At 57.1% G+C, this 19,966-nt stretch overlaps 1 protein-coding gene across 1 annotated transcript in view; it reads right to left on the bottom strand.

Annotated features, from left to right (window-relative positions):
• C2CD2 (C2 calcium dependent domain containing 2) overlaps positions 1 to 17,006 on the bottom strand; it is a 53,530-nt gene extending 36,524 nt beyond the window's left edge. Inside the window, exons 1-2 of the mRNA XM_008145776.3 lie at positions 16,145 to 17,006; positions 6,673 to 6,771 (exon numbers count right to left, since the gene is read on the bottom strand). Coding sequence (XP_008143998.2) covers positions 6,673 to 6,771; positions 16,145 to 16,423 — 378 coding nt within the window. The 5' untranslated portion in view covers positions 16,424 to 17,006. The remainder of the gene's footprint in view (positions 1 to 6,672; positions 6,772 to 16,144) is intronic.
• Positions 17,007 to 19,966: the final 2,960 nt, after the last annotated feature.

Raw genomic sequence — 19,966 nt, forward strand, 5'->3', positions numbered from 1 at the left:
GCGATTCCCGAGGACAGGGCGGATCTGGTGCAACAGTCTCTCCTCCGGAGCAGGGACTCGGTTTTAAAAGTAAAACCCACGAGAGCCAAACGTTATCAGCACATCCACGACGCTGACCCTCCTTGCCCACTCGTTCACAGGATGTGGGGGAGAGTGGGCTTTTGTATGCGGCTCTTCCAGTGGACGAAGATGGAAAATGCTGGAAACAAGAGGGCAGCCGAGCCCAAGGGGTGCTGGGTACGTGCTCAGGGGGTGTGCCTGGGACAATCCGGGCTCTGACCCCCTGCCCCCAGCCGCAGTCTCCATCCCTTCTCTTGTTGGGACACTTTAAAACAGGCCAGGAGGCTTCCAGTAAGACTGCGCTTCCAGGAGGCATCCTCACTACATAACACGTTTACCGCGCACACCCTTCAGCTTCAAAATGCGCCAACGTCACGAAGTTCTCTTTCATCACCTCCGTATAAAGAAACACATGCCAAACGTTTCCTTTAAGATGAAGGGCAAGGACGTGGGTCTTTTTCCGGCTGGGTCCGGGCCCGGTCACTCCGCCACACCCACCCCTCAACGCCCAAGCTCTGTATTCAACAGAGCCCGTGGGTCCTCTCACCCTGTCTTCTCCGGGTGAGGTCAGGCTCTACCCGACGGCTACTGAGCTCAGGATTCTGAACACGGTGACCCCAACAGATGGCCCTGCCAGGAGTAATCGCCACCTGCCCTTGGAAAGACCCAGTTCAAAACGATTTCACAACCTTGGCATTTTAGCATAAATGCCAGGTTGATGGAGTATCTGGAACTTCAAGTCATACAAAGCAAAAAAATAAAAATAAATTTAAAAAAAGGTCAACTAAGCATCCCCTTTGCAACTAGAGCAGGTGTGGGGGACTTTTCTCTGCCAAGGGCCATTTGGATATTTACAGCCTCATCCGAGGGCCATACAAAATTATCAATTTAAACATTAGCCTGCTACATGTGGTCCAATGTTTAATTAACTCACCCCGAATGCCTACGCAGGGCCAGACCCAATGATTTGGCGGGCCTCATGTGGCCTGCAAGGCCAGACGTTCCCCCACCCTGAACTACAGACAAACATGAACAACTTTGAACCTGGCTACCTTTGCAAACCAAGGACCCATGAGGCCTGGAAAGAGCGGGGGGGGTTTGGGGGGGGGGGTTCCAGAAGCCTGCGGAGTGTATTTCAGGAAGTAGATGAGTAACAGGCAGGCTTAGTAAAAACACCCTGTGCTCACAGTACACGACACCTGCCCCCCCCGCCCCCCGCCCCGTGCCGGCTGTGGGGTTCCCCAGCACACAATGCGGACCGGTCCTGGGGAGTCCCTGGCAATGGCCCAATTCTGCGTCGCTCCGGCTTTACGGAGGCCAAGGCGGGTTAGTGCCTCTCAGCCCTTTCCTTGTCTTCATTGTCTCTTTTCTGGAGAGCGTGGGAGCGAGGGCTTAGGGGAAACCATACTTAAAATGCAGAAATAACAGTCCCGGGGTGCTGTGTGCGACGCGCAGGGGTCGGAGCTCATTTTGGGGGGCCGACTGGGGTTCCAACCCAGCCTCTGCTCCTCAGCAGCTCTCGGTCCCCTTGGCCAAGCGGCTCAGCCTCCCTTCGCCTCGCCTTTCTCCTCTGTACCGGGGGCATGACGCGTGCTCGGGCGGAGGAGTGTTGAGCACAGCACCCATGGGCACGCGGCCATCGCCCAGGGCTGGCCACACCCGACAGCATCAGCATCAGGAGTGACGGCGGGGCAGGCGTCGTGCCGGGGTGCACAGGCTGGCGCCCTCACATGCCTGCAGGGAGGGGTCCCACTTACAGACAGCACCTGCGGCTGCGGAGAGAAGGCAGCACCCCAAACAAGCCCAGTCCGACCAGTGTCTCCCGGCTGGGTTATCGCATCATCTAACTCTCCACCCCACAGCTGTTCATCAATGAGAAGCCTCTGCTTGTTTACAAACGGCGGGGAAATCAAAGCTGCGTGATGCTTTTCACACGGCACCGGCCTCACCCCAAGAAAGCCTGCAGCCGTGCCGGTCTCCAAAGGGTGCTCCCGCTTGCGTTCCTAACACCGGCGCGTCCAGAGACACCCCGCCCGCCCCCTGCATGAAAGAAGTGCTCCGCCGTCTAGGCGAAGCGCCTGTCACAGCGCGAACCCCCCGACGCCGATCCCCATGCAGGCACTTCCCCGCGGGCCCGTGGGCACAGAGCCGCGGGGGACTTCGGAGCCAGGGCCGTGCCGGGAGGGCTGTGGCCGCATCGTGCGGAGGAAGCGCTGGCTCTGGCTCGCAGGCCGCTGGCCACATGGCAATGGGGATATCCCTTTTCTGGGTCACACATTCTAGAGCGAGCCTCTCCCAGGACCTGAGCACCGCGAAGGTAGGTGGAAGCGCGCTGCTCCGGGTAAGAGCGTGGTCACGGTCGGGGAGAGAGAGGAGTCCCCGGTGCTTCTCAGCCTGGGCAGGAGGCAGGGGGGGCCCTGGGGGGGGTTGGGCGTGTGCAGGTGACGGCTCCCAGCAGCGCCCCCCCAGGGAGGGATCCCTCTCCACGGGCCTGGGAGGCCTGGGCGGAGCGTGTGCCTGCACACGGGAGCCCGGGAACAGGGGCACATGAGCCCTCGGAGAAGATGCCCCACGTGCTAGGCAAGCACAGGCCCCACAGGGAGACTTTCCTTAGGGGCAGTGGTCGGCAAACTGCGGCTCGCGAGCCACATGCGGCTCTTTGGCCCCTTGAGTGTGGCTCTTCCACAAAATACCACGGCCTGGGCGAGTCTATTTTGAAGAAGTGGTGTTAGAAGAAGTTTAGGTTTAAAAAATTTGGCTCTCAAAAGAAATTTCAATCGTTGTCCTGTTGATATTTGGCTCTGTTGACTAATGAGTTTGCCGACCACTCTTTAGTCAACAGAGCCAAATATCAACAGGACAACGATTGAAATTGCTTTTGAGAGCCAAATTTTTTAAACCGCAGTTTGCCGACCACTGCCTTAGGGAGACGCCACCAGCTCTGCAGGGTTGCAGCTTACGGTAAATGCATAGCTGGTCTCTGACCCCAGTTCCTGGCACCCTGCCCCTAAAACCCTCCGGAGTGACAAGGTGTGTTTGGTGCTGGTGGCTGGGGCCCCTACGCAGCTTCAGGAGAGGGCGGGTCACCAGCAAGACGGAGCCAGGACTAGGGGCCTGATACCGCCAGCCCAGCCCAACCTCCGGGAGGGGAGAGGGGCTGGAGGTTGAATTCAATCACCAAGGGCCAGTGATGTCATCAGTCCTGCCCACGCCATGGAACCTCCACACGTGCCCCTCCACAAGGGGTGCAGGGAGCTGTGGGTCGGGGGTGCTGGGGGGGGCGGTGCACGCAGAGAGAGAGGGAAGCCTGTGCCCCTCCCCACACCCGGCCCTGCGCATCTCTGCCCTCGGCGCTTCCTGAGCTGCGATCGTATGACAAACCGAGTTCTGTGAGCCGTTCCGGCGAAGTATCGAACCCGAGGAGACGCGGGATCCCCTGACTTGACAGCCGACCAGTCAGACGATGGGGGGCCCTGATCTGGGATTGGCGTCCGACGTGGGGACAGACGGGGGCAGAGGCCGTCACCCGTCGGTCCTGCCCGGTCAGTGCTGAAACGGAACGGGACTGTTGCACACCCAGGACGGTGGAGAACTGGTCGTTGGGGAAGGAAAACCCCGCACATTTGGTGTCAGAAGTGCACACAGTTCAGGCGGCCCCGCCTCGTCTCTGTGCAGGAGACTGAGGTGGGTTTGCTGATGAACCAGATATTTGCAAAGGCAATGCAGGTTTTTGGGGGGCTGCAGGAGGAAGTCCAAGCACAGGGCACCCCGAGAGCAGGGCGGGCCACATTCTGCTCCTGAGGGGCCCGCAGGGAGACTAAGGCCAAACACAAGTCAGGAAGGTGCTCCGAAGGCTGACCAGAGCCCCCCGCTCTCACCTAAGTGACCAAAGATGCAACTACACGCCAGACCCCTAGGCCCAGGCAGGCTTGTCTCCATCATTAGCTCCACTGCCATCCACAGGTCCACGTCGCGGCCGCGTCGGAGAGACGAGAAAGATACAGCCCGACACTGGGGGGGACTCCGGAGGGGCGGGCAGTGTCCTCGAAATCACATCTGTATTTCTTCGGTAACATGTGTTTGTGGGCTTCGGGGTCCGTTGGTTTTTTTCCTTCTCAAGAACGATGCCGAGCAGAGGGAAGATGATGACGCGGACCCAGGATTCCATACGAGTGGGGGGAGGTCATGTGTGGAGGTCAGACCCTAAAAGGAGAAGGACAGCCCGCTGGCGTCCTGCCCCACAGGCTGCTCGAGAACACCAGCTCCTGTGTGCTCACCTCCAATTAACGCACAGATGAAGGAACCTCCCACCAGGGACTCATTACAGGAGAAACTCCGATCAGTCTGGCTCCATCCCTTCGCAAAAGGACGCCCTGACCTGTGCCACGCTCAGCCAAGATGCTCGTCCCAGAGCGGCCAAGGCCACGTGCAGGAGCCGAGCACCCGGCGAGCCCACGCCCAGCCTCCCAGGAGCCAGGCAGATGCGGGCAGGGCGTCCCCACGGCGGGCGTGCACAGGACCCGGGCTGCCAGGCGTTACTGCGACACACGACACCACCGGGCCCGCTTTCCCACGCTGTGCAGGGCCCCGGGCGCCTGTCACCCAACCGGCCGGCCAGCCTGTCCGAGGGGGACGGCCCTAGCCGCAGCACAAGGCAATGACAAGTTCCCATGTCCCTGCCCGGCCAAGAGCTATGAAGGTAACTGTAAAACCAACAGGGCCGTGTGTGCCCTCCTCCGTCTGCCTGCGGTCGGCAGGGAGCCCCCCAGGGCCCGCCCCGGTGGCCAGCGGTCAGCGGTCCCAGCCCAGGGAGCCGAGGGCGGAGGGCTCAGCGCAGACTTGACAGGAGAGCGTCTGCACTCCTGAGTGGCCGTGGACTTCTCCGCGAGCATGCACAGTTCTGCAATTGTATTAGCGCCAACGGACCACAGCCATCCCCTTTCCCTGGCACCGGGGCCAGGCCTTTAACAACGCTCCCCTGCTGCTCCCGGGTCTGCTCCTCCCCTGCACCCCCAGACGCTCTGCTCCCCTCTTAGCTGGGACAGTGGCAGAGAACACCAAGCAGGGCCTGCCCACCACAAAGGGACCCGGGCCCCATGTGCCTGTAATAGTGAGGGCGCTCGCTGCCCCGGGGGGCGCTGCCCACGCCGGGGCCTCCGGGAGGTCAGGCCTGCGGGGGTCTGCGCCTCAGTCCCCGCCTGCGACCCCTGCTCACGCAGCCCCGTCCAGCGCTGTGGGCCACGCCAGACTCAGCGTCCTGCGTTGTTGCCGCCGGTTTCCTCCTGTCACCCCGATATCTTCCAGAGACTCCCCGGGGGAGGGGGAGGGGCTCTCCTGTGCTGCGGGCAGAGTCGGCTGAAACAGCGCTTTGGGGACCAGTTCTGGAAAACTCTGCATACCCACAGCTTGGCCACCCCCCACCCCCCATCTCCCCATCCCCCCACCCCCCCACCCTCAGTCCCACGCCTGGCTGAGGGTTAGGACCCTGCGCACCGTCAGGCTCATGCAGCTGCTGCACTTGTGACAAAGAGAGAACCACCTCAGTCCCCGTCCACAGAGGACGGAGAAGGAAGCTGCGGGCCGTCCAGAGCCCTGACCGTACGGAAGCCAGTGAACAGAGCTACATCAACCCACCCGGATGCCTCTCCAAACCGCCGCCCTCCACAGAGAAAGCTGGCTGTGACACTGCACACACAAAATGGTAAACGTTTTTAACAAACGCACAAACAGCACTCCAGCTGAGACAGGGAGGGGATCCACGCGGGCGGGCGGACATTCAGGCGTTCGGGGCCAGCGACGCTCTGCCTCTCGACCTGGGGTCACAAAGGTGCCCCTTCCCCCCCCCCCCCCCCGCCCCCGCTGCTGCGTGGCACGCTTTTAACTGAATGTGGTTCTTTGGGATGTTTTACAAGGTACTTTGCGTTTTAAAAAAATCAATAAAATTATTTATGGTATTTGACAAGTCTAATAAGTAATTTCAGCTTGTGAGAGATTAGCATCTGTAAAATGAACTCTCCATCCCTATCTAAATGGCTCAAATCTGTATATCATATTGCAGAATATACACACATATACACACACACATACAAGTTCACATACCATATAATTTGCCCACTTAAACCGCAGAATTAAATGTTTTTACAATGCGCTTCCCAGAGTTGTATGAACCAGGCCTGCCATCCCCGCTGGAACATTTTCATCACCCCCAAAGGAAACCCGTACCCACAGCAGTCACGGCCATCTCCCCACCCAGCCCTGGCCACCAGTGGTCTACTTTCTGTCTCTACTGATTGATCTCTCCTGGACGCTTCATACAAAAGGAATCCTACAATAAGTGATCTTTTGTGTCTGGCTTCTTTCACCGAGCATAATGCCTTCAAGGCTCACGCGTTGTGGCACGTCAGAAATTCATTCCTCTAAAGGCCGAATAATACCCTATTGTATGGCTATACCACTTTTTATGTCTCCATTCACCAGCTGATGAGCAGATGTTTTTAATGGAAGGCGTCTACATTTTCAAATAATTCTAAGACAGAATCAACTACCCCCGTCCGCTTTAGATGGGCCTCCTGGGTAAGGACCGGCCCTTCGCAGGAGACCGCCCCAGCTCACCTTCTCCTGGGCCGACCTGGCCGTGCTGGAGACCTGCTGCACCACCAGCTCCAGGGGCGTCTGCTGCGGGTCCTCGGCGAAGGACAGGGACAGCGGGCCCTGGAAGAGAGAAGCGCGGTGAGGAGACGCGGGCGCGGTGGCGATGCCTGCTTTTTAGCGGCAATCGGGCTTCTGCTACAAAGCTCTGCAAAGCTAAGAAAAGGTAACAGGGCTCCTCTGAGTTAACCTGTGCTTCTGAGAAGTAGCCGAGGTCAATTATCAGCCGGTGCACACACCTGTGCACGCACCTGTGCGCCCGCTCAGGTTGGCTCGCGCTCAGGGGCAGGTTCAGTTATGGGACAAGGATGGGGAGTGGAGACTCCCAGGAACAAGGGCACATCTGTCACGATGAAGGCAGTGAAGGGTGTCCTGAATGCTCAGGCCCACCATGTAAAGAAAGGCAGGCTCTGTGGGGGGTGCCCAGGCTGGCCTGGGGGTCTGCGGCTCTGGCACAGCATGTGGCCACGCACAGCGGGCGCCAGGGCTGTGTCCTCCCTTCCCCTGGTGAGAGCCCTGTTTTTAGAGAGTTCCCTCTTCCTGGGCCCTGGCTGCTGGCATTGCACCCAAGGTGCCCCCTTCTCTTTTCCTACCGCCCCAGGGGTGGGTGGGCAGGAACCCCGGGGCCGGCCACCTCTCCCTGGAATGTGGGACTCCTGGGCTGGCAATGAGCCAGGCTGGCGGCTGCGCCCTGCAGACCTCCGAGCGGCCAGCTCCTGCCCCCAAGGCTCTTGGTTGAACCCAGCCTCCCGCTCTGTCATCCTCTGCACCCTCCCAGTAAACTCCCCCGGGGCTTGTCAGCCCACGTCCATTTAGGTTCTTGCAATTAAAACTCTCCCCGTGAGAGATGTGCGATTAAATTACTATGACCCCCAAGGCAACAAGACTGATGTTTTATGAAAGAACAAACCAGGGCTTGGGTAGCCAACCAGGTCTTGTCCTTTTTAAAATAAATTCTCTTGAGCCCAGTCGGTGTGGTTCAGTGGCTGAGTGTCAACCCATGAACCAAGAGGTCGCAGGTTCGATTCCCGGTCAGGGTACGTGCCCGGGTTGCGGACTCGCTCCCCAGTGTGGGGTGTGCAGGAGGCAGCCAATCAATGACTCTCTCTCATCTTGGATGTTTCTCTCTGTATATTCCTCTTCCTTCCTCTCTCTTTAAAAAAGAAATCAATAAAAATATATCTTAAAATAATAATAAATAAAATAAATCTTCTCAAGAGGCCAAACACTTATGCCAACAACACAATCTGGAATGAAACTCTTCTTAAACCGCTTCCTGACGTGTATCGTGGTCAAGTAAGTTCTGATTGGCTGCAAGAAAAACGTCCACCCCACAGCTTCCCTCCACTTTCCATCTACCTCAGAGACCCTGCGTGGAGGGCTGGTTCCAGCTGTAAGACACGATCGGGTGGGAAAACAAAATTCTGCAAGAGGCGCCCACGCTCTGCTGGCAGGCACAGCCCCAGCGAGAGGCGACGTCACCAGCAGGGGCTCCTTCTTAAGAATTCCCCAGGATCCGAAGGAAGCGAACAGGCACAGAACACTTTCAATTCCATGCGTCCCACCTCGCCCTGTTTTAGCAACACCGATCTCACCCCCCAAAAATCATGGGAGGAGAATTAAACCTACTCCCCAAGAGCGATGAAGTCACAGTTTCGGGCCGCTCGGCTGACGCCCTCCAGGGCTGTGCTTGTTCTGGTGTGGCCTGCTGGCCAGGGGTATGCCATGCGCCTGGGGATGACCTGGGTCCGAGTACGGGGTCATCCGGCTGAGAGAACAGCCTCCAGCACGGAATGCAGTGCCAGGCAGGGGAGCCACGCATCAGCAGGAGTGGTGACAGCTGCCGGAGGGACGGCTCGAGGGGAACAATGCGCCTCCTGTCCCAGGCTGAAGAGCCACGGCTGCCGTGAGCAGCCCGGACGCAGGCTCCTGCCCTGGCCATCAGGGGGCGCCGTCCATAGCCTCCTACCTAGGGCAGGCCCCTTATGGATTAAAACCCTGGGAAGATTCTGGCAGGAAAGTTCATGTCCAAAGGCGGTCTCACAAAGGAAATAAATTAAGTCAAAACAAGGACCCAGGTTCCCTTTCCCTTTCCAATCGCCTAATCCTCGAGTTTCAGGAAGGCAAGCGTGTGTACGGCACCCAACCACGAGCTCCCACACATCCCGCGCTGCCCATGAGCAGACAGCCCCCACGGCAGATGCTCCCCTGCTTAGACCAGAGCCAGACTTTTCCCCCCGGGAATCGCCAGGAAAACACTGGAAAAGGAAAACCGTGAGGGGGCCTCGCCCTGCCAACGTCAGCACGCACTGCAGACCCTCCGCGTTTCAAGCTGCGTGGACTGGTGCACAAACACACACCCAGACCGGGGGACGGGAACAGGAAGTCCCCAACAGACCCAGACACAGGAGCAAACTCAGCAGGGGACAAGGTGGCATCCCGGATCGCTGGGTAGAGACAGGTTCTCTCTGTGATCAGGAAGTGGGAGGGGCCCCCGAGGGAACACCAACGCTAGCACAGGGACCTAACGGCATTACCAATGGCTACCATAACCCCCCGAAGGGGTGGGGGGACACGGCTCTAGCCTAAGACACTCTGGGAACCAATATCCTGACCGCAGATAAATGCTATATAACCTAGGCAGTGAATGTGTTTCTCTACTCTATACTCTAGGGCAGTGGTCGGCAAACTCATTAGTCCGCAGAGCCAAATATCAACAGTACAACGATGGACATTTCTTTGGAGAGCCAAACTTTTTAAACTTAAACTTCTTCTAATGCCACTTCTTCAAAAGAGACTCGCCCAGGCCGTGGTATTTTGTGGAAGAGCCACACTCAAGGGGCCAAAGAGCCGCCTGTGGCTCGCGAGCCGCAGTTTGCCGACCACGGCTCTAGGTGGATGCTAGAATTGACCAGGTAAATAAATATGTCCCAGACAGCAAGTACCCGGTGCCTCCCTCCTGGAGAAGGAAGTTAAAAACACAGAAAGGGGAAGATAAAATGAACTCGGTGCTGTTGACCTGGAGGCCAAGGGATCCCTACAAAGTCATGGTTTTGAAGATACAGACAGAAAGAGAAATACAGACATGTGCGTGAGTGTACAGCACATGTCTGGACGCACATCCATTTCCTAGCTCTGTCCACTAAGAAAAAGTCTAGAAGCTATGAGACCCCGGCAGCCATGACCCTGGATCTCGGTCCCTAAACACTTCTCCCAAAGAAGGCATCGGGGCCGCCTGGAGAAGTGGCTGGATCCAGGGCCGGAAGAGGGGAAGGCACAAGATGAGTCCAGGAAAAAAACATCTGTGGAGCCATGAAGGAAGGAAGTGCTAAATATACACACACACACATCTCTTTCTGTCTGAAGGCAGGACACAAAGGCCACTACTACTACAAGGGCTGCTCGCGGCCAAACAACCGTCAGCGAAACAACACAGCAAACAGCGAGTGTGGATTACAATGCACAGGATACACTCAATACCACGAGCCCACCCTGAGGGAAATAACCAACTAAACACATGCACGGAGGAGGAGTGGTAGCCCTTTCTTGCAGTGGCATTCCAATGAATAAATGGAGGAGAGATGAAAACAAAAAACCAACATTAAGCAAACTCCACAGAAGTAACGGCTGCAGACCCGTCACACGGATGGATGCCAGAGTCCGCGAGCCGAGTGTGAGGAGTCCCAGGATGTGTACAGTCTCAGAGTACCTCCACGAGATGTTGAACTCCAGAGGGAATGCTGTACGAGGGGCCATAAGATAGAAGAGAAACCACCTTTACCAAGAGATCGTGGCCAAAGCCCCCGGCAGTAAGTGACAATGACATTACGGACCCCGTGCTTTAGCATACGGAAAGGGGAACATCACTTCTGCAGTCTGCATAACGTCGGTCCAATCATCTAAAAACACCAAATTTGAGGGGCATGGGGCAAAAGGATAATCAATATCCTTCAGAGTTATCAAGGTTGTGAGAAGCAAAGGAAGAATGCTAAACTGTTCAAGCCTTCAGGAGGACTAAGGAGAAGCAACAACTTAACGCCACGTGGGACCTGAATGGGACCCGGGAACCAGAGAAGGATCCTGGTGGGAAAGCTGTGAAATTCACATAAGGTCTTCAGTGCAGTTAAAGGCCATTGCCAATGTCAACGTCATATACTGTTTACAATGTTAACATCATTGTACCGTGAATTATAGCAACATGGTGCCAATGTTAATTTCTTGTCCTGTTACAATGTTAACATCATTGTACCATAAATTATAGCAGCATGGTGCCAATGTTAATTTCTTGTCCTGTTACAATGTTAACATCATTGTACCGTGAATTATAGTAACATTGTACCAATGTTAATTTCTTGTCCTGTTACAATGTTAACATCATTGTACCATACATTATAGCAGCATGGTGCCAATGTTAATTTCCTGTCCAGTTACAATGTTAACATCATTTTACTGTAAATTACAGTAACATTGTACCAATGTTAATTTCTTGGTTCTGATCATTATGCTATGGTTATGTGAGGCTGAGTGAGGAATATAGGGAAACTCTGAATTATTTTTTTTAATATTTTTATTGATTTCAGAGAGGAAGGGTGAGGGAGAGAGAGATAGAAACATCAATGATGAGAAAGATCATCAATCGGCTGCCTCCTGCACACCCCACACTGAGGATCAAGCCTGCAACCCGGGCATATGCCCTGACCAGGAATCGAACCGTGACCTCCTGGTTCACAGGTCGACGCCATGCCGACTAGGCTGAATTATTTTTGCAGCTTTTCTGTAAATCTAAGACCAATTTTAAAAATCATGGTTTTTAAAAGAGACTTGACAAGAAAGCAGCCCACCTTTATTGAGGGTATTTACTAAATGCCTCATGGAGATCTCATCTCATCCAGAGTGGATCCTGTTTTTCAGATTGAACCCAAACCTACCCTCTGCTCCAAATGAAGCACAGAGAGGTCAGGACTTGCCCAAGGTCACACAGCCCCAGAGCTTTCGGCCTGAGCAGTGAACACAGCTCTTCCACGCGGCTCAAGAAGTCCCCTCCCAACTCAGCAGCCCACAGGGGCCGGTGGGAGTCGAGCTAGCTTTGGCTGCGTTTTAGTGAACACTACACCCACTCTTCCTTCCTCGGAGCTCCGGTCTCACTGGGAGAATGGGCGACAACCTGAACTGGCGCCTACTCCTGGGTTTCATGCGGGCAATTTGCAAAGTCATCAGCGAGCCTCCTTTAATGTAGATTCCTTAGAAGTGAAACACAAAGCACATTAACCAGCTTGTTTTGCCCAGGCTTGGCTGGCTCCCAAGCAGGGAAGGCCTGTGTCCAGATGGGGTGATGCACATGGCCGCTGTTTCTCCCCCCCCAGCGACAAGTTTCTAACAGGCCCTGCCATTCAACCCCACCCCCCACCCCCACTGCGCTGAGCCAGCCTTGTGCTGGGCACCGGGTGGGCTGTGCCAGGGCAGACAGGGCTCTGGACCCGCTTCCAATTCCGTGAGACACAAGGAAGCACAAGGTGCCAATGCTATTTGGGACAAGCACAGGCTGCTGGGGTGGGGGTGGGGCAGCAGCCTGGCACATGGGAGGACAAGGGATCTTCTGAAAGCTTTATGGAAGTTAAAGAAGAAGAAGGTTAAATTAAGTATTTGAGACAAAGGGAATATGTTCAAGGAGCAGGACAGAGACCGGTTTGGGGAGGAGGGTGCAGGCAGTGGCCCATTCAGGTCCCTCCTCCAAGGCGGACTTCACATTCTCGCCAGCTGACTTCTTACAGCGGCCACTGTCGCTGGCCCGGAGTGTGGGTTCCGTGAGCACCCCTCGGAGCTCATTATGTAACAGGAAAACCCTGAAGTCTTATCACTTCGTTTACTTTTTAAATTGCTGAAGCTCATCTGCAAGTCAGAGCTACTAGTAACGTGCTCTAGGTTCGCACAGCATCTTCCCCGTTTTCTCCCGAAAACCACAAACTGCCCCACAACCTCGGTCATCTGCGTCTAGAACATCCCTCTGAAAAAAAACCCTGGGGCAGAGGACTAAAGAAACAACAGCTTCAGGGCGGCCCACAGCTGGACAAGTCCAAAAGGCGGCGGCCCCCACGCTGGGGTCAATACTCACAATGTGTGGGCACCCGCCTAGGCAGGGAGGCGCTGTCCAGCTCACGGGCAGGGCTGGCCGGGCCACAAGCGCCTGGTTTTCAGAGTCAGTGAGCTGCTGTGGAGCAGCAACCCAGAGCTTCCCAGGTGGGTGCCCGGGGTGTGGACCATCGCCGGGGTAACGGGCCGTCACGGCAAACCATTTTGTAAACGTCAGTGTTACGCAGGGGAACGAAAGGGACGGCCTCAGTGTTGCTTTTGGATAAGAGGCGTTCGTTCCAAGTCCGTGACTGAGGCGGTTCTAGGCTCTCGGTTCTCACGACTGAACTGTGATCAGATGACCTGGATCAGGTGTTGGGACATCAGCGTGGAGAGGGGCTGCGGGGTGAGTGACGGACAGCCGGCCTGGGCACGGGTGTGCATCTGGCAGCCTCCCACTGTGAGAAGAAGCCAGCTTGGGGAGATTGTGAAACATGCAGTGTGCGCCCACACCCCTGCCATCCTACTAGGTCCGGACTGCAGGGGGAAGGCATGTGTGTTTTTTCAAAGCTCTCTGGGCAAGTCACCTGTGCTCCCCAAACACCTGGCATCTGGCCGGCCGGCTGGCAGAGCGGCCATGGCTTCCTCTCTGTCTCTCCAACTCACCATCCTGCCTAATTTAAAAATAGTTTCGGAGTAAGGGTCAGAACCACAGGGCCGTCCGACAGGAGGAACCTGCACTGCCAAGGTCATGGGTCACCCAGAGTCAAAGGAGGCTCCACGGGTTAGTGCTCAAGCCTCAGGTCCCGGGAGAAAGGAGCCCCACGGTTAGGGATGAAGCATTAAGCAATCAAACCCTTTTATCCTTCCTTGCTGGGCCTCCGTGAAAGGGATCAGATAGGCCTCAACTTCAAATTTCCTGCCTGCAGGGGACCTGGACCAGGATCTGGGTCAATCCCGGCAAGTCTCTCCAGCTCATGGACCTCAGTCTCCCCTCTGCAGAAGAAAGGGGCTTTGCTAGAAGAGTTTCGGATTCCTTCTGGTCTTAAAATGCAAAGTTGGGGTCAGACAGAATTCAAGAGCTCCCGTCTCCATTCCATAGAGAATCCCACCTTTCACGAAGACGCTGGATATGACTGCGACTTCCAGCGTACCGCCAACCCCCAGGGACAGGCTGAGAAGTGGGCGTCTCCCCAGCCAGGGCAGAGAGACGGGGCCAGAGGGGGGGCCGCTAAGCTGTGGCTCTCCGGGCCTCTCTGGCATGGAGCGTCAACCCTAATCTGGGATTAGTGGGAATCGAGTTGGAGGGAGGGCAATGATAAACCGCAGGGCGGGCTACCGGGTCAGGGCAGCCACCAGAGACGCCCGCCTGCTCACCCTTATTGTCATCAGTGCTGCCCCCGCGGTGGCCTAGGACAGGGAGGGTGTGTGACGCGTCCGTAGCAGGGAGTTCCCCAGATCCTATCTGCCTGCAACACCTTCCAGCTGAATTCAAATCAAGCAGCACTCGGCAGGCACAGGGAGCACGTTCAGATGCCATCCACAGGCACCCAAGCTGTCCGGGAGGTCCCTGCCACGCTCTGAGCTTGGACCCCGTCCATCATGGCGCCTCCCTGGCAGGAGCGTGGAAACTCGGAGGTCCTGACGCTGCAGCGCGTGGTCAGCAGCAGACAGAACAGAGAGGACGCAAAGCAGCCAGAGGCCTGTCTCCACTCCCTGGACAGAGCCCCCCTGCTCCCACAGACTCCGGGGATCCGGTGAAAGGTTTTCTTTCGAAACCTCCAGGTCCTTCAAGGTCCTCTCAGCCGTACCTGACCAACCAGACATTCCAGGAGGAACGTGCACCCCCCGGGGCGCAGGAACACCCTGGAAGCAGCGTCGAAGGCAATCGCATTTTCCGAAGCCAATCGAGAAATGCCAGGGAACGAGGCAGAACGGGTTAAGCAGGGCTACCCCAACTCACACATACAAGGCAGGGTCCCGCCTCCGTGCCTGAAACGCGTCCAGATCCTGCAGATCACGCACCCAGCACTCCCTGGAATGTTTAAGGGCGCGGGGACAAGGCTCACACCTGCTCACGCCACCAACCAAGGAATCTGGCCTGTGACACCAGCTCCATCAGGGGTCAATGACAGCACCTGGCGTGCTCCCAGGTGTGAGGCCGCACGGCTTCAGGGCTCCCACAAGAAATGGGGTGGTGTCCCCGACCAGGAGACATCCAGCTCTGAACAGCAGGGGCACATTTCCTAGGCACCATGACAGCTGGCAGTCAACTGACCTTGAGGCCTTTGTTCAGCCAAAAGGTACAATCAGTTTTCAATAGTTCAGAACAGGGTCAGTCTTTGGAGTTGTTGGATGGACGGTCGTTTATATGCAAAGCTTTCTTGTTGGTGAAACCCGTGGTGCCAAACCCGGGGCCGCTCTGGGACAGGCACCCTGCATTCCCCGTTCCCAAAGCCAAGGTCCCAGGCTCCTCCACCGAGCTGCACGGGCAGGTGCAGGACCAGGAAAGCAAGGAGGACGGGCAAAGGCTGGGAGGCACCTCCCAATCCCCCCAGGCCCTACTAATTCCTACTACGGGAATGCCCAGAAATAGGGGACGCCAGGCATCTGTCATTCAACTAAGATGCCTGAAAAGTAAAAATAAGTCACCACGTCCTTAACTACGGAAGAAACAAACCCACAGGAGCGTGCGGCGGCAGTTGGGTCACAAGCCCCTGCGTTTTGTTTGGGGTAGGAGGTAGCTGGAGTCCAATCCCGGCTCGGCAAAGCACAGGCTGTGTGACCTTGGGTGGGTTACTTAACCTCTCTGGCCTCAGCTCCTACCTGTAGTGCTGACAGACCCGGGAGTTGTGAGCGTTCACAGGACAGGTGCACCTAAAGCCCCCGATACAATGTCTGGAAGTGGCTGGCTCTCAACGGTCACTAGTTTTATCTGCCAGGGAATGCAAGCAAACCTCCCAGAAGTCCGTTCCTGGTGAAATCCAGCTCTATAGATGGAAGTATATCTGGGTCACAGTTACTCATACATCAGGTACACAAGCAGCAAGTGTCCAGCTGGGAACCAGAATCCACCTGGGACTCCGGGAAGGGCGGATCAGAGCTGGAAGCGGAAAGGGCCCCTCTGACAAGTCTCTCCCACAGCCAGGCACACCTCTTCGGTGGCCAATAAGGTGCAGTCACTTTGTCTGGACTCCCCATCAGGGACGGTCCGCACTCCAGGGTCTTTCTCCAAACTTTCCAGGTCCCCTCCCACAGGGAAGGCGCACTGAGGACCAGTCCGGGGCTGGGGGAGGCTCCAGAGGACGCACCCCGCCATCTGCCGCACCCGGCCCCGCGGCACCACCACGCCCTCCCAGAAACTCACCCCTTGGCGTCTGGCCTCCTGGTTCAGGGCGGCCACCCAGGCGGCCTGCCACTGGCTCCGCCAGCTGTTCAGCCTCAGAATCCAGGAGAGCAGCACGTCCGGCTCCGACTCCCGGCGCGGGTCCTCGCCGGGCTGCGCCGCCCGCCGCGGGGGCCGAGCTCGCGCTCTGGCCAGCGCCCACTGCGCCAGGTACAGGCCCACCGTGCCCAAGGCCACGACGAAGAGCGACACCAAGACCAGCCACTGGACCTCACCGAGCCACGAGTCCAGGCGGGACATGGTGATGGCGCATACCCGGCGCGCCTCGCCCAACTTCCCAGGGCAGCCCGGGCAGGACGCGGAGCCCGCGGCGGCGAGCTCAGGACATCAGCCCGCGCGTGGCCGGCCGGGGGGCGTGGAGGGGCGTCGCGGGCTGGATCTGGGCGGCGGGCGGAGCGGGCCCGCGGCCCGGGACGCGGAGCCGGGAGGCCGGGCGGGGCGAGCGGGAGGAAATGCCGGCCCGCGCGCGGCAGCCACCGCCGGGACTGCGCCCCCAACCCCGCGCACCTGGCAATGGGGACGCGGCGGCCGGCGTTCCCGACTCGGCGTCTGGGCAGCTCCCGGGCCGCGGCCCAGCGCGCTTCCTCCTGCGCGCGCCGCCCCCGGCGTCCCGCCCGCTGCCCAGCAGTGGCCGGAGAGGCTGCGGCCGGGGGCGGGGAAGGGGGCGGGGCCGAGTCCTAGGGGGCGGGGCCAGAGTCGCTGGCGCCCGGGTCGTCCCCGCCCCCTTAAAGGCCCCGCTACCCCCGGCCCCGGTGGGCACCACTCCGGCCGCGATTCGGGACTCCCGCCCCGCCCTGTGCGTGCAACACCAGCCCCTTCCCGCGACTTCCTGCGGACCGCGGCGGCGCGGTGGCCCTGCTGGGCGCGCCCGGCGCGTCTTTCTCCAGCGCTGACATGCTCCCGGCGTGGCGTCGCGACTGCGCGGGGCGCGGGACTTTCCAATTAGTCAGCGGGATTCCAGGGAGACTGCGGGGCCGGCTGTCTCCCCTTCCCTGTGCGCGCGCGCGTGCATGTGTGCGTGTGCATGAGTGTGCGCACGCCCATGCGCGCCTTCGCGTGTGAAAAGGTGATTTCTGGGATCACCATCTGCCCACCAGCAAGATGGTGCCTGGTTTTAACATACTTGGAAAGTCCCTAGAAATCCAGGACTCCGCACCCCAAAGCCAGGAGGGCCTGAAGACTCAAGGGGATGTGTTGTTTGTGAAGCAGCGTGTGCGCACGCATGTGTCTGGCAAACCTCTACGCCTCTCACCTAGCAGTGAGCCCGCATCATTAGGAGACGCTGCAAAACACTAGCCTAGGGTCCCCCAGGGCCTAAATAATACAATAATGATTCACTGGTATATTCTGCAGCTGTCTGGAGGGGATTTGACCTTGACGTGGGTTGGCTAGACCTGAATGAACACAGCCTTTTGTGACCTAGCCAGGGTCTGCTGATGGGCCAGTCTGGTGGGTAAGCAAGTGGTGATTCTGGCTCTGCCCCTGCAGCAGGGGGGTCCTCACTGGTTCCTCGTGGGCCCCTTCCTACCACGAGCTGAGTAGAGAGAGTCGAAGCCTTAGAACCTGGCTCAGGGGGAGTTTGCTAAGAAGCCTGGCTAGTTTGGCAGATGAGAGATTAGGATCTCAATCTGGTTCCTAGGCCTGAGGCATTTATTGTCACCTATTATGCAAAATCCCTGGAACAGGAGAGCAAAGAGATGATGATGAATCTGCCCTGGATACCAAGTATTAAAGAGGAGGAGTGAAGAGCCACCTAGAAAGGGGGAGGTTGGCCTGTGTGTGTGTGTGTGTGTGTGTGTGTGTGTGCAAAGGCCCTGAGGCCTGCATGTAGCTTCACACCCCTGAGAGAGCGAGTGCAAGGGCATGTGTGATGGCTGGATGCAGTCAGGGGTGGGGTGGGGTGGGGGCTGCGACTAGAACACCTGAGCTGTGGGTAGTGGATGGAGCCACTGAGAAGGAGAAGCAACACACTATCTGAAGCACAGACTGAACAAAATTGCATTTTGCAAACATCACTCCGAGCAGCAGGTAGAGGAGGCGGGGCTGGAAGGAAGTGGAGAGGAAGAGAGCTTAGCTAGTGGGTAACCCCAGGGTCCATGAGGAGGGTTTGGCTGGGCCCTCACAGGCGAGGGTATGCCTTGCTTAGAGGCTGGGAGCCAGGAAATGAGACTGAGTTTGAAATTGTGGGCAGAGAGCAGTGGAGGGCAAAAGAAGTTTACCTCTGAGAGCGCCGATCTTCTCTGAGAAGGAAGGAATTGGGAGGCAGCTGGACCGAGAGCCCTTGTGGGGAACAGAACAGGCAGCTGGCAGGGAGCTGAAATCATCGGATTGCCCAGGTGAGCTGGGCAGGGGAGAACCAGCTGGTACCAGGCGGGTCTGATATTAAAAAGTGGAACTAAAGTGATCCTGTGAGCTTTCTACAAGTCACCTGGCCATTGAACACTAGCTGTCTCTTCAGCTCGCAGGTCCTTAAGGGTTAGGGCAGTGGTCGGCAAACTCACTAGTCAACAGAGCCAAATATCAACAGTACAACAATTGAAATTTCTTTTGAGAGTCGAAAACCAACTTCTGTGCATGGGCCACGAAGTTTCAATCACACTGTTAATTAGAGGCTTGCTTCAAATAAGAAGAGATTCCCAGCCTGGCCAGTGTGGCTCAATGGTTGAGCATCCACCTATGAACCAGGAGGTCACGGTTCAATTCTGGTCGGGGCACATGCCTGGGTTGTGGGCTCAACCCCCAGTAGGGTGCACTGGTATTTTGTGGAAAAGCCACACTCAAGGGGCCAAAGAGCCGCATGTGGCTCGCGAGCCACAGTTTGCAGACCACTGTGTTAGGGGAATGGCTCTCCTTTAAATCTCTTCTTAAAAAAAAAAAGTTTTTTTATTGATTTCAGAGAGGAAGGGAGAGGTACAGAGAGGTAGAAACATCAATGATGAGAGAGAATCATTGATCAGCTGCCTCCCTCATGCCCCCTACTGGGGGTTGAGCCCACAACCCAGGCATGTGCCCGGATCAGGAATTGAACCATGACCTCCTGGTTCATAGGTGGATGCTCAACCATTCATTGAGCCATACTGGCTGGGCAGGGAATCTCTTCTTATTTGAAGCAAGCCTCTAATTATTTTCTGATCTGCAGCCAGACCTGTGCAGTTGAATAATTCAAGTCCCACTGGCCCCCTTGCCAAAACCCAGGGATGCTAGATACCCCAGACTCCCCGGACTCCCCGTCTCCCTATTGCAGCATGAGTCCACGTGCACACGTGCGCACTGGCTGTTAGCCATGTTGGCAGTTACGAGAGGGCCCGCCCTGTGTGACTGGTGGAACCAGTCTCCTTCCTCTCCCGCCCGTGTCTCTAAGGCATGCTAACCCCTGGCTCACTTAGAGGCTTGTAACAAACTATAAGCTAACAAACACCTCCGGTTTGGAATGTTTACAAAGGAATGTACACATTTAGGTATCGAATTACTTCTGCGTAGAACCAAGGAGAGGGAGAATAAGGGATGACCTGGGCTTACAGGAAAAATGCAGCAAAATATGCAGTAGGAATACATCTATGAAAAACACCAGGCTGGCCCCACTTCTGCTCCCCGTCCCATTCACCCAGTGCATGGAGGGCCCTGGTTGGCTCAGCTCTCTGTAAGGGCAGCATTTTCCCCACACGTGGTGACATTCCCTGTTCCTTGCACACAGCCCTCTCCTCCAATTGGTATCCCTCCAACCCAAGGAGCCCAGGAGCGATGCTGGTTCTCGCCCATCACTCCTTCCGAAGAGTCGGGCCC

The sequence above is a fragment of the Eptesicus fuscus genome, chromosome 3 (assembly GCF_027574615.1).
Source record: "Eptesicus fuscus isolate TK198812 chromosome 3, DD_ASM_mEF_20220401, whole genome shotgun sequence".
Lineage (NCBI taxonomy): Eukaryota > Metazoa > Chordata > Mammalia > Chiroptera > Vespertilionidae > Eptesicus > Eptesicus fuscus.